Raw genomic sequence first — 13,881 nt, forward strand, 5'->3', positions numbered from 1 at the left:
CATTGCAGTACAAAGTCATCATTGTTTTGCAGAAAAAATTACCGAAGCCAAATTTGTTAAGTGTTTTGAAGATACATTCATGTGACAATAGCCTCTGTGTTTTCTCTTCGTCCACTCGGATGTGACGTCATTCCCAGCTTCCGGCGTAAACGGAAGGCGGCAGAACAGAGCAGTCCTAACTTGTGAAAGCACATCGACGCAGAAAGCCGCGAGCAGGACGCTACTAAGTCAGTCTTATTATTTGTTCTCCAGTTTGAAATATTTACGTCTTATAAAATATATATTTGATTCTTTATTTAAGAACATAGTCGTCTCGCACTGTGCCGCTTCTCGTGCTATCTTTGCTTGTTAGTTAGCTTAGCTCGCTAGTTAGCTTAGCTTGTTAGCTGCTAACAGAAGACACAGAAGTTATCAACACATCGCTAAGTAGAGATCAAGTGTGAGAGTAAAGTGTTGTGATTGTGTGAAAATGTCTACATTACAAACGTTGAGAGCGTTGGTGGATCAGCGACTAACTGCTGCCGTTGAAGAAATATTTGTAGTGTTAGAAAGAACGATAGCAGAATACGAGGCGGAACTTTCGAGAACAAAGGAGGAAAACAATCAACTACTGGACGTTCTTTTCAAGAAACATCAAGTTGTGTTAAACAGAACAGGTTTGTTGACTTCTTACTCTCACATATTTTATTATTAGATTGCACAGTTCAGTACATATTCCGTACAATTGACCACTAAATGGTAACACCCGAATAAGTTTTTCAACTTGTTTAAGTCGGGGTCCACGTTAATCGATTCATGGTAAATAATAAAGCTAGTTCTAACATTATCTTATAACACACACATGCCTCTCTGGGTTTACCGCCAACAATATTTAACCAGGTTTTAATTAGTTTTCCAGCCATCAATTTTTGCTGAAATTTGCATTTTCCCGACATGTATTTATGTTCTCACTTTCACCACAGCATCAGTCCGTTCACAGGATGTAGAAAAATTATCAAAGGGGATCAGATTTTTTTTTTACTTTGCCTATCATTCACATCCCTAATGTAAGACAATAACATGTTTTTGTTTTTTATGTAATCTAATTCCTAAACAAATATTAGCAAAACCTTAACTATCCTAATTCCAACAATGGAGTCAATGGGACCGCCTCTATTCCGCCCACTAAGCCCCCTAAATAAGAATTAGTTGATCAATATAATAAACCCAGAATGATATCTCTTTAAAACATGCTGTAAAAATGCATATCCTCAGGAAATATGCCTTATAATAGCCACAAACTGGAGGATACATTTTACTTAGGATAACATTATAACAATAGTTTAAAGGTTTTATGGAATTGTCCAGGGTGTACGCCCCCCCCCCTGTTTGAGACTTTTATTAGTAGATTGCACAGTGCAGTACATATTCCGTACAATTGACCACTAAATGGTAACACCATTCGGGTGTTTAAAAAAAAAAATTCAACTTGTTTAAGTGTCCACATAAATCAATTTATGATCAATGAAAAGGGATAGGAGGTAGAAAAATGGATGGATGGATGGATGGATGGAAGAAGACACATCACAATATAACCATACAGGATCAAAGTTGGCTTTTGCGCCGCTTGCTTAATTCTAACATACAATGGACGACCACATTGACAGGCTAAAAAAAATTAGCACTATGATCTTTTTTAACTTGTACAAAGGTTAAACAAATAGGAGTTTAGTTGAACAAAACTGACATAAGACAACAGATGCAGTTTTACTTATATACATATATTCACCAAACTGTGTAGAAACTAAACTTCGTACTACTAGGCCATCATGTTCATCAAACCTTAAAACTCTGATTTAGTATGGGACATAATACAATAGTTTCCACTAACAAAGACCCCAAACGTCCAGATTTTTAATCACTGATTTGTATTTTTGATGTTCAGTTGGCCGACCAGAGGAATTAGTTTTCATGACAGCTAACTTTATCTTCTCACATCACACGTTCAACCATCCTCCATTGCAGCAAATACATTACATTTCTTACAAGTAATATTATCACTGAAGGACAGTAGGACAAGGCTAAACATGTTACACACAAATTACGGGTGAGCTAATAGCTAAACTAGCTTGAAACGAGAAAAAATAAGTGCTTCGTAATTTTTCCCATTCAAAATCAATTGGCCATTTTTCTAACTTCAACCATTTCCACATTTTCAATCAATTCAAACCATTCCATCTTCAACCCATTTCAGTAATCCTGGACATTCAAACTATAATTTTTCCAAGTTCTAAAAAATTCCAGGAATTCCCAGAATTCATGTTTTTTCAAACCCTTTTTTAACCCTTTATTCTGGCGACTACTCATTCCACATCTTTCAACCCACTTCAACCGTTCCACCTTCAAATCATTCCTCTTAATCTGGTCAAAAAACAAAGTTGTTTTTGGAAATTGAAAAACTCCCGGTTTTCTTAAAATTCCAGGAATTCCGTAATACCATTTATCAATTAAAAATGTTACTACTTCAACACTTCAATTCATTTAGAACATTCACAATGTTTAGCATTTTCCAATAAAATTCCACTTTCCCGAAATTATCAAATTTCTATGAAATTCTTTTTGAAATTAAAGTTGCACCATTCCCACATTTCTGATCTGATACAAACCGCTCTATCTTCGAAATATTCAGCTTGTTCAGGAATTGTGTGCTCCCTTTCAACACTTATTTAAGAAATACACGGATTTCCTGGAATTCCCAGTGTTTACGGCATTTTCCCAATTAAAATATACTGTACTATCCATTTTTCAAACTTCCCCAATTCCCACATTTTTCAACCAATTCAAACCATTCCACCTTCAACACATTCAATTCATCCTGAAAATTCAAACAACCATGTTTCCACGTTCAACAAATGTCCAGGAATTACTCCTTTTTTCTAACCCTATTTCCAACCTTCTTTAGTGCGGTGACTCCTTTTACATTGTTCAACCCATTTTCACCGCTCTATTGTCAAAACATTCCTCTTAGTCAGGACAATAAACTAAGTTGGTTTAAGAACTTTAAAAATTCCCGCTTTTCACACAAATCCGTAATACCATTTTTCAATTAAAAAAAGGTTACTACTTCAACATTTCTTGACCATTTTAAACAATTTTAACACCAACTTATTCAACTCATTCATGCTGTTAATCATTTTCAAATAAATCCCGCTTTTCCCAAATTTCCAGGAAGTTACCATTGAAATGATTTGGACATTTTTCAACCTATTCAAACCATTCCACATCAACACATTCCCCCCATCCTGGACATTCAAAGTAACACTTTCCCAAGTTCTAAACAAAATTCCCGTTTTCCTGGAAATTCCAACTCTCCAACATTCAAGCCATTCAAACTATTCTTACATTCATTCTACATTCTGTCAGCATTTCAGTTCAACTTCAGCATGGCAGCATTCACACATAATTCCCTCAGGAATTGCTACATCTAGTTATTATTATTATTATTATTAATTGTAGCTTACCTCATTGAATGTGTGGACTACATGAATGATGCCTTCTCAGTTTTCACTGTAACGCAATTGGAGTGTCTAGAAAACGCACTAAATTATTCTAATTAATTATTACTATTATTAATAAGGTAAACAAGTTATCTTTTGAAGGAGTGGTCAGTAATCTGATTACTTCTTCCCAGTTTAACTGTGGCGACACTATTTAAACGAGAGCAAAACAGATGTCTTCTTTTTTGGTCAACATGTTGACTACTTTTGTTTTCTTAAGAGTAGACATGTCTCTAAAGATGAATGTGAAAATAATGTAATTATTGTCCACCAGCAGGGGGAGCTCATCACTAGTACTACTGCGTGGAGGCTGGCATGTGGTACATTATTTCCTGTGTGTGTATGACTTATTCAGAGGGAGAACAGCTCACTAGTATGGATTGCAGGAATTAAATTTAGGATGTTTTTATATGAATTAGGTGGATTGGGCGTTGGCCTGTGTCAGCTGGAAGTACTCTGACTGCTGTGAGGGGAAACTGATGAGATTGTGAGATCATATGTTGGTGCAGGACAATGTCTCATGTGACTGAGCAAAGCTGGACTTTTCTAAAGAATGTTTGTTTTCTCCTGTCCCGCAGACCTCAAAGAAGAACCTCTACCTCATGAACAGAAGGTGGAACCACAATGTCCCTACGGACATGAGGAAGAAGAGGTTCCACATTTCCAACACATTAAAGAGGGAGGGCAGGAGCCGCAGCCCCCCCACATTAAAAAGGAAGCAGCAGAACACAGCATCAGTCAAGAAGGAGAGCACATTGAAGGACTGGAGGAGTTCCCAGTGACTGGTGTCCCTGTGAAGAGTGAAGATGATGATGAGGTCAAAGGTGAAAGTGAGGAGAAGAGAGAGGCGGAGCCTCCAAGCAGCAGCTCAACACAACACATGACAACAGAAGCTGATGGAGACCACTGTGGAGGATCACAAGTTGACAAGCTTTTAGCTCCACTATCAGATAGTGAGGACACAACGTCACACTCTCCTGACACTGATGATGAAGACTCTAAAGATGATAAGACATGTCACACTGACAACACTCACTTCACATGTTCTCACTGTGACAAAACCTTTAAATACCGTCGTAATCGGAAAAGACACATGAGAACACACACTGGAGAAAACCCTTTTACCTGTTCACTTTGTGGTAAAGGTTTTGCGCAAAGTCACAATTTGAAAGTGCACATGAGAACGCACACTGGTGAAAAACCTTTCATCTGTTCAATCTGTGGTAAAGGTTTTACAGAAAGTCAGAATTTGAAAATACACAAGAGAACACACACTGGTGAAAAATCACATTCCTGTTCAATCTGTAGTAAATATTTTGTACAAAGTCAACATTTGAAAGTACACATGAGAACACACACTGGTGAAAAACCTTTTTCCTGTTCAATGTGTGATAAAGGTTTCACACAAAGTCACCATTTGAAAGAACACATGAGCACACACACTGGTGAAAAAACGTTTTCCTGTTCAACCTGTGGTAAAGGTTTTACACAAAATCAGTGTTTGAAAAGACACATGAGAACACACACTGGTGAAAAAACATATTCCTGTTCAATCTGCAATAGAAGCTTTTGTGACCCATCAAACCTTATAAGACACATGAGAAGACACACAGGAGGGAAAGTGTTGAGTTGCAGTGTGTGTGGTGAAAGATTCTCTTCTAAGTACCAGTGTAAGAAACACAAGTGTGCTGGTGAGAACAGCAGCAGCAAATGAAACTGCAGGATTTGAAATAAGCTGTCAAGACTTTCATTTTGACTTTCTCACAACATCAGCACATATAACATGTGTGACATTGTTGTTTGTGTAACAATCTTTTTAATATGCTTCTACATTTATATAATAGATATTTTATATTGGTGCTTTTTTTAGTCAAGTACATGCATTAATATGCAACATTCTGTACCTTTATCAAAATTGGAACAGAACAATTTGAAAAGGTGAGAGTAAACAGTACAATATATATTTTACATACAGTAAACATTTTATGTGTATATATATTCATCAGACAATTTTAGACTTATTCTATTCTGTTTTTATAGGTGTTTGAAATACTGAAGTGTTACATATTTTTTATTTCTAATTGTTAATGATCCCATAGATTAGCACCTTTAGCTGATATACATATTTACTGGTTCACATCTGAAACATCTTCTGAACCACTTCAGGAAGCATATTATTATTTACTTTATACATCATTTGAACAGTTGTCTTTTATACAATTTAAAAATGTGTGACTTTATGAATCATTTGTTGGCTCTATATAATCCATTTTATTAATGATCTTTACTACTCCCTTTTGTAATATGATGATTGTGTTGTGATTGTTTTATATGTATGTCCCCAGATCTTTATGCAATGTAAAAGTGAGAGAAAATGGCTGAACTGTTTGTGGAAGGATGGTTTTGTTTTACAAACTTACATTTGTGGATAATAAAAAATCTCATTACTGTTTTCTAAACATTTTTTCAGTTGTTTTTTTTTTTCTTCTTTTTATCGTCCCCAAAACAATACACATTTCAGAAGACAAGTGTGGAGTGTCAGGCAAAAGCCAATATTGTATATCATCCCACAGAGATTTACTTTGCATACATTCATAAAATAAAACTGTTTATTGTGTTTCCCTATCACAGAACGAGCAAGTGTTGTCTTCAATTGCAAAACAACATCCTAAAAATAATTTTAAGTGGTCAATTCCGTTGTTTTTTTCTTAAGATAACTCCTTTGCCTTTGGAAAAATGGAAACTTTCAAGTTATTTGTATTTTTTGTTTGTTTGTTTTGTTCCAGAAAAAATACAGCAAAGAAGAAATAGTAAATCCATCCATCCATTTTCTACCGCTTATTCCCTTGTGGGGTAGCGGGGGGCGGTTTTCTAATTTCAGAGTTTCAAATCCTTAATGTTGTGTCCATCCAACACAAACCCAGAAAGGTTAGAAAAGAGTCCTGAAAAAGATGATATGCTTCATGTAGAATATTTAAAACGAAAGCCTTTATAGAAGAAAAAAAATAGTTGTCTATTTGCAGTTTGTACTTTTTACACTCAATAAGTGCATCAAAGCAGTTTTACACGGTCATAGACTGAGAGTGTGCAGACCAAGAAAGAAGCCCCTGTCCCCAAGTTACCAACTCTTAGATGGATTTACACGTTCAAGCAGTTTTTGGGACAAAAGTTTACTGGTCAGATGAGACTTTGCTTCACCTTCAATCAACAGTGAAAAGGATGATCTTTTGTACACAAGCAGGTTTTCCAACAAGACAACAATATTAAACACAGATAAATAAACTGCTTTTGAAGGGTTTCTGGAATGTCCGTTCCAGAGACTCGACCTTAACCTGCTAAACATTTGAGCACAATGCTTTGAACTGGCTCTGTGCCAAGAAATCAATACATTTCATTCAAATCTACCAGTATTTCCAAGAACGGGGTCAAAAATGCAACTAGAGTTTTACCGAAAGCGTTTTGCTTAATTTTTAATGTATTTTTACGTGTTTTGAAGAAACCCTAAATTGCTCCATCGTAAGAACATCAGACTTTCATTCTGAGTTTCCGTGATTCAAGTCACTGTTCTGCTGACCAAAAATAGGCTCCGAGATCACCCTGCAAAAGTCTCCTTCTTGCCCTCAAAAGTCAGTATAATTGGTCTAGTACTGTTTTCAATAATGATAAATAAAGGGGAGACCTGTGGAATGAACGTCGAGTGGGTCTAGAATAATATTGTGAAGGTCCAGTCCATAGTGGATCTAACATAATAGTGAGAGTCCAGTCCATAGTGGGGCCAGCAGGAGACCATCCCGAGCGGAGACAGGTAAGCAGCGCAGAGATGTCCCCAACCGATGCACAGGTGAGAGGTCCACTACGAGCCCCGACTCTGGACAGCCAGCACTTCATCTATGACCACCGGACCTGTGCCCACCACCTCCCCCCCAGCTACGGCAGCACCCCCCTTCACCACCTCTACGCAGACATTTGTCATCTCTGCGGACCAGGTCAGAGGTCAACTGAAGAAGCTACAGCCAAGGAAAGTAGCAGGCCCAGAAAAAGTGTTCCTTGACTCCTGAAGACCTTTGCTGCACAACTGGGTGAACCACTCCAGCGGATCTTCAACCTCAGCCTGCAGCTGAGGAGAGTGCCCACCCTCTGGAAGACTTCGTGCATCGTTCCAGTTCCCAAAAAGAACTGCCCCAGTGAGCTGAACGACTACAGACCAGTGGCACTCACCTCTCATATAATGAAAACAATGGAGCAGCAAATTCTCAGCCTCCTCAGACCACAGGTGCAACATGCCCAGGACAGCCTGCAGTTTGCGTACCAGGCAGGCGTTGGTGTGGAGGATGCTATCCTTTACCTGCTGCACCGAGCCCACTCACACCTGGATAAGGGGATTGGCACTGTGAAGATCCTGTTCCTGGACTTCCCGAGTGCCTTTAATACTATCCAGCCTCGCCTTCTCCAGGACAAGCTGGACAGAATGTGAGTGGACTCCTGCCTGGTTGCCTGGATTTCAAACTACCTCACCGATAGGACACAGTATGTCGGACTGAAGGACATCACGTCCGACACTGTGATCAACAGCACCGGAGCACCGCAGTGAACGGTGCTGGCCCCTCTTCTCTTCACCCTGTACACGGCTGACTTCTGCTACAACTCAGAGCTGTGTCACATCCAGAAGTACGCGGATGACACAGCCATCGTCGGGTGCATGAGGGACGGCAGAGAGGAGGCGTTTCGGAGCCTGGTGAGGGACTTTGCTGGCTAGTTCCACAGGAATCTCTTGCAGCTCAATCCGTCAAAGACCAAGGAGCTGGTCATTGACTTTGGGAGGTCGAGTCCAAGGTCACAACCTATTGTGATCGAGGGAGTCGAGGTTCATACCGTGGACTCATTCAAGTACCTCAGGGTTTGGGTGGACAACAAGCTGGACTGAACTGTTAACACGGACCACTTGTACAGGAAAGGACAGAGCAGGCTGTGCAGCGGGCGGTATAGCTTGGTTGGTAGAGCGGCCGTGCCAGCAACTTGAGGGTTGCAAGTTCAATCCCCGCTTCTGCCGTCCTAGTCACTGCCGTTGTGTCCTTGGGCACGACACTTTACCCACCTGCTCCCAGTGCCACCCACATTGGTTTAAAAATGTAACTTAGATATTGGGTTTCTTTCTGTAAAAGCGCTTTGAGTCACTAGAGAAAAGCGCTATATAAATATAATTCACTTCACTTCACTTCACTACTCCTTTAACATCTGTAAAAACTCTTGTGGATGTACTACCAGTCTATGGTTGCCAGTGTTGTGTTTTACAGTAGTGTGCTGGGGGGGGCAGTACATCTAAGAAGGACAGCTCCAGACTGGAGAAACTGATAAGGCGAGCCCGTTCTATGATGGGAATAAAACTAGTGAGCATTCTGGATGATGCCAGTCACCCTCTGCATTGCGTTATCAGTTGCCAGGGGAACCTGTTCAGTGCTAGTCTGCTTTATCCCAAGTGCAGGACTAATAGACTCAAAAACTCCTTTTCCCACACGCTATTAAAGGGAATAAGCGGTAGAAAATGGATGGATGGATGGAACTCCTCTCTGGGGAAGGGGGCAGGGGGTACTAGAATGACAGGGGATGCAAAACAATAACAGTGCAATACATTTTCATAACATGGTCACTACTGCCTAGTTTCTCTTGTTATATTCTTATTTTACTGTTATATTTTTATTCCAATCATTGCTTTTTATTTTTAATCTTATGGTGATATTTTTCTATTTTGTTTCCATTTATAACCGTATTATTTACTTTTTACTTTTTAAATTGAGCTCAACTCTGTACACTGCTGCTGGAACTATTATTTTCATGAAGGAATCAATAAAGTACTATCTATCTATCTATCTTTCCATCCATCCATCCATCCACACATATATATATATATATATATATATATATATATATATATATATATATATATATATATATATATATATATATATATATATATATATATATATGTGTGGAGGATGCTATCCTTTACCTGCTGCACCGAGCCCACTCACACCTATATATATATATATATATATATATATATATATATATATATATATATATATATATATATATATATATACTAGGAGTGTGGGAAAAATCGATTCGAATACGAATCGAATTGAATACGTTGTGCTATTCAGAATCAATTGTCATTTTTAAAAAATCGATTTTTTGATTATTATTTATTCTATTTTTTTTTCTTTAAGTTTTTTTTTATTTTTTTACCAATCCATAAAACCACTACACGGCAATTCCATAACAATGGAATCCAATTGCAAAACCAAACCTGATCCAGCAACACTCAGAACTGCAATAAACAGAGCCATTGAAAGGAGACACAAACACGACACAGAACAAACCAAAAGTAGTGAAACAGAAATGAATATTATCAACAACAGTATCAATATTAGTTATAATTTCAGAATAGCAGTGATTAAAAATCCCTCACTGACATTATCATTAGACATTTATAAACATTTTTAAAAAAGAACAAAGGTGTCACAGTGGTTTACACTTGCATCGCATCTCATAAGCTTGACAACACACTGTGTCCAATATTTTCACAAAGATAAAATAAGTCATCTTTTTGGTTCGTTGATTAGTGGGGCGGTTTAGCTCGGTCGGTAGAGTGGTGGCAGTGCCAGCAACTTGAGGGTTGCAGGTTCGATTCCCGCTTGTGCCTTCCTAGTTACTGCCGTTGTGTCCTTGGGCAAGACACTTTACCCACCTGCTCCCAGTGCCACCGACACTGGTTTAAATGTAACTTAGATATTGGGTTTCACTATGTAAAGCGCTTTGAGTCACTAGAGAAAAAGCGCTTTATAAATATAATTCACTTCACAATTCACTCACACTTTAAAAAAAATCTACTACTCTGCTAGCATGTCAGCAGACTGGGGAAGATCCTGCTGAAATCCTTTGTATTGAATGAATACAGAATCGTTTTGAATCGGAAAAATATCGTTTTTGAATCGAGAATCACGTTGAATCGGAAAAAATCGATATATCATCGAATCGCGACCCCAAGAATCGATATTGAATCGAATCGTGGGACACCCAAAGATTCACAGCCCTAATATGTATATATATACATATATATATATATAGGCACCAGCGCCCCCCGCGACCCCAAAGGGAATACGCGGTAGAAAATGGATGGATGGATATACACACACATATATATATATATATATATATATGTATATCCATCCATATATATATATATACATACTGTATATACATATATATTATAAATGTATATCCATCTCTATATATATACATACTGTATATACATATATATATATATATATATGTATATCCATCCATATATATATATACATACTGTATATACATATATATATATATATATATATATATATATGTGTGTGTGTGTGTGCGTATTTATATATATCTACCTACAAATAGTAGGACAGGATATTCAGCTGGGAACGTGTTAAACAATAAATAAAAAGACATAAGACCATTATCCACAACACAATCAGACTTATTTGAATACCACACAAATGAATCCCTCATAACACATATTACCCCGCCAATACAATACCAATACAACACACTCAACCACACAGTCTGAAGTGCAATTCACCTCAGAAAGTTTACACTGGAAATATACCCAAAGTTACATAGGAGACATGCACGTAGCGACATGCACATACGAGCACGTGATACAACATTGAAAGCCGCAGCTTACTTGCGGTACCGTGCCTCCAACTCAAGTCCCCTTGATAATTGTCTCTTTAGTCCCACTTCTCCACAGGCCAATGGTAAATCCACAAAAAAGGTCCAAAATGAGAATATGATCAAGTAGTGGCCCAGCAGCAAAACCATCCGGGCGCAGCCACCGCTGCTGCTCACTGCTCCCCTCACCTCCCAGGGGGTGAACAAGAGGATGGGTCGAATGCAGAGGACACATTTCACGTGTGTGTGTGACAATCATTAGTACTTTAACTTTTTTGAACAGGTGGTCCAGGTGGCGTCTGACGTCAGTTTCCGCTCCCTCCGACAGCACACCATGCCTTTTATATTGAAGATACCGCTTGAAGAAATGTTGTTGTACAGAAAAAAATGCTTATTTGTTGAACTTGTGAAAACACTTAGAATGTTTTAAACTGATAATACTTTAGTTCTAGTCATACTCATTTAGTCGACATATAACTTAGTGTTGTGAGTTTTTCCTTGACCTTATGTGGGCTCTGAAGCGAGGATGTCGTTGTGGCTTGTGCAGCCCTTTGAGACACTTGTGATTTAGGGCTCGATGAATAAACATGGCTTGATTGATTGATCTTATTGTAATGATAAGTGTTACCTGTAGATGGCAGTAACACCTAACCTATACTTGTGGAGTGCAAGATGACAACAGTAGTAGAAGTGTGTGCCTCGACAAGTGTTGTTAAATAAATGTACGAGCAAGACAAACTTTTGGTGTTTTATTGAGAACACGGAACATTACAGAGGACATAAGGAAATGTGTCTTAAAAATGATTTAGTGTTACCAAAACCCCGTCTGACAACTGATTAAAGACTTGTGCTTGAAAAGCGCAGATTTTTAACATTGAAAAACACAATAACTTAGTTTTTTTGTGCCTCTAAAACAGGCAAGCTGCCATTTTGGAAGACAGATTGTTATTTGTATTCAACAAATCACATGAGAGTGTTTTTCCATGACAAATACATACGTGTCCTTTACAGAGGACACCAATGCTTTGCTGGAAGTCTGACCAGGCAGGTTGTGACGTGTTGTTAAATTTTTAATAAAAGTAAACAATGTTACATATTAATACATGTACTTGACTGACGAAGGCACTAAAGTAAAATATCTAATCTATCAATGTAAAAACATATCAACCAGATTGTTACACAAACAACAATGTCACACATGTTATATGTGCTGATGTTGTTAGAAAGTCACAATTAAAGTCTTGACAATTTATTTCAAATCCTGCAGTTTCATTTGCTGCTGCTGTTCTCACCAGCACACTTGTGTTTCTTACACTGGTACTTAGAAGAGAATCTTTCACCACACACACTGCAACTCAACATTTTCTCTCCTGTGTGTCTTCTCATGTGTACTACAAGGTTTGATCGGTCACAAAAGCTTCTGTTGCAGATTGAACAGGAATGGGATTTTTCACCAGTGTGTGTTCTCTTGTGTCTTTTCAAATGTTGAATTTGTGTAAAACCTTTACCACAGATTGAACAGGAAAAAGGTTTTTCACCAGTGTGTGTTCTCATGTGTACTTTCAAATGTTGACTTTGTACAAAATATTTACTACAGATTGAACAGGAATGCGATTTTTCACCAGTGTGTGTTCTCTTGTGTCTTTTCAAATGTTCCATTTGTGTAAAACCTTTACCACAGATTGATCAGGAAAAAGGTTTTTCACCCGTGTGTGTTGTCATGCGCACTTTCAAATTGTGACTTACAACAAAACGTTTACCACATATTGAACAGATAAAAGGTTTTTCACCAGTGTGTGTTCCAATGTGTACTTGCAAATGTTGACTTTGTGTAAAACCTTTACCACAAGTTGAACAGGAAAAAGTTTTTTCTCCAGTGTGCGTTCTCATGTGTCTTTTCAGATGCCAATTGGGTTTAAAGGTTTTGTCACAGTGACAACATGTGACGTGTGTGTTGTCAGTGGGACATGTCTTATCATCTTTAGAGTCTTCATCATCAGTGTCAGGAGAGTGTGACGTTGTGTCCTCACTATCTGATAGTGGAGCTAAGAGCTTGTCTGCTTGTGATCCTCCACAGTGGTCTCCATCAGCTTCTGTTGTCATGTGTTGTGTTGAGCTGCTGCTTGGAGGCTTCGCCTCTCCCCTCTCCTCACTTTCACCTTTGACCTCATCATCTTCACTCTTCACAGGGACACCAGTCACTGGGAACTCCTCCAACCATTTAGGCTGACTGATGCGGTGTTCCTCCTCTTCCTTTTTAATGTGTGGCGGCTCTTTGTCCCTCGCTTCCTCTTTAAAGTAGGGGGTCAGTGAGTCCTCCTCTTCCTTTTTAATGTGAGGGGTCAGCGGGTTCTCTTGCCCTTTACAGCGAGGGGTCAGTGCGTCCTCTTCTTCCTTTTTGATGTGCAAGATCAGTGGGTCCTCCACTTGCCCTTTAATGTGAAAGGTCAGTTTAACATTATGGGTCTGTGGCGTCTCGTATTCCTCTTTAATGTGGGGGGGCTGTGGCTCCTCTCCTCCCTCTTTAATGTGTTGGGAATGTGGGATCTCTTTTTCCTCATGTATGCGGGGGAATTGTGGTTCCTCCTCCTGCTCATGAGGAAGATGTTCTTCATTGAGGTCTGTG

General features: G+C 38.6%; 2 protein-coding genes across 3 annotated transcripts in view; one reads left to right on the plus strand and one right to left on the minus strand.

The window, feature by feature from the left end:
* Nucleotides 1-132: 132 nt before the first annotated feature.
* On the plus strand, nucleotides 133-5,995 carry LOC133545105 (zinc finger protein OZF-like). The gene is made up of 2 exons (XM_061890449.1): nucleotides 133-656; nucleotides 4,115-5,995. The coding sequence occupies exons 1-2, from the start codon at nucleotides 470-472 to the stop codon at nucleotides 5,248-5,250; spliced, it is 1,323 nt and encodes a 440-aa protein (XP_061746433.1). The 5' UTR covers nucleotides 133-469; the 3' UTR covers nucleotides 5,251-5,995.
* A 5,993-nt stretch (nucleotides 5,996-11,988) lies between these two features.
* Nucleotides 11,989-13,881, minus strand: part of LOC133545347 (zinc finger protein 391-like) — a 148,190-nt gene continuing 146,297 nt past the window's right edge. For both annotated transcript variants that reach the window (XR_009804801.1, XM_061890840.1), the window contains exon 2: nucleotides 11,989-13,876. Coding sequence is in view for 1 of the 2 variants with exons in the window: in XM_061890840.1 (XP_061746824.1) it covers nucleotides 12,942-13,876 (935 nt within the window). In the remaining variant the exon portion in view is untranslated. The remainder of the gene's footprint in view (nucleotides 13,877-13,881) is intronic.

Source organism: Nerophis ophidion, linkage group LG28 (genome assembly GCF_033978795.1).
Source record: "Nerophis ophidion isolate RoL-2023_Sa linkage group LG28, RoL_Noph_v1.0, whole genome shotgun sequence".
Lineage (NCBI taxonomy): Eukaryota > Metazoa > Chordata > Actinopteri > Syngnathiformes > Syngnathidae > Nerophis > Nerophis ophidion.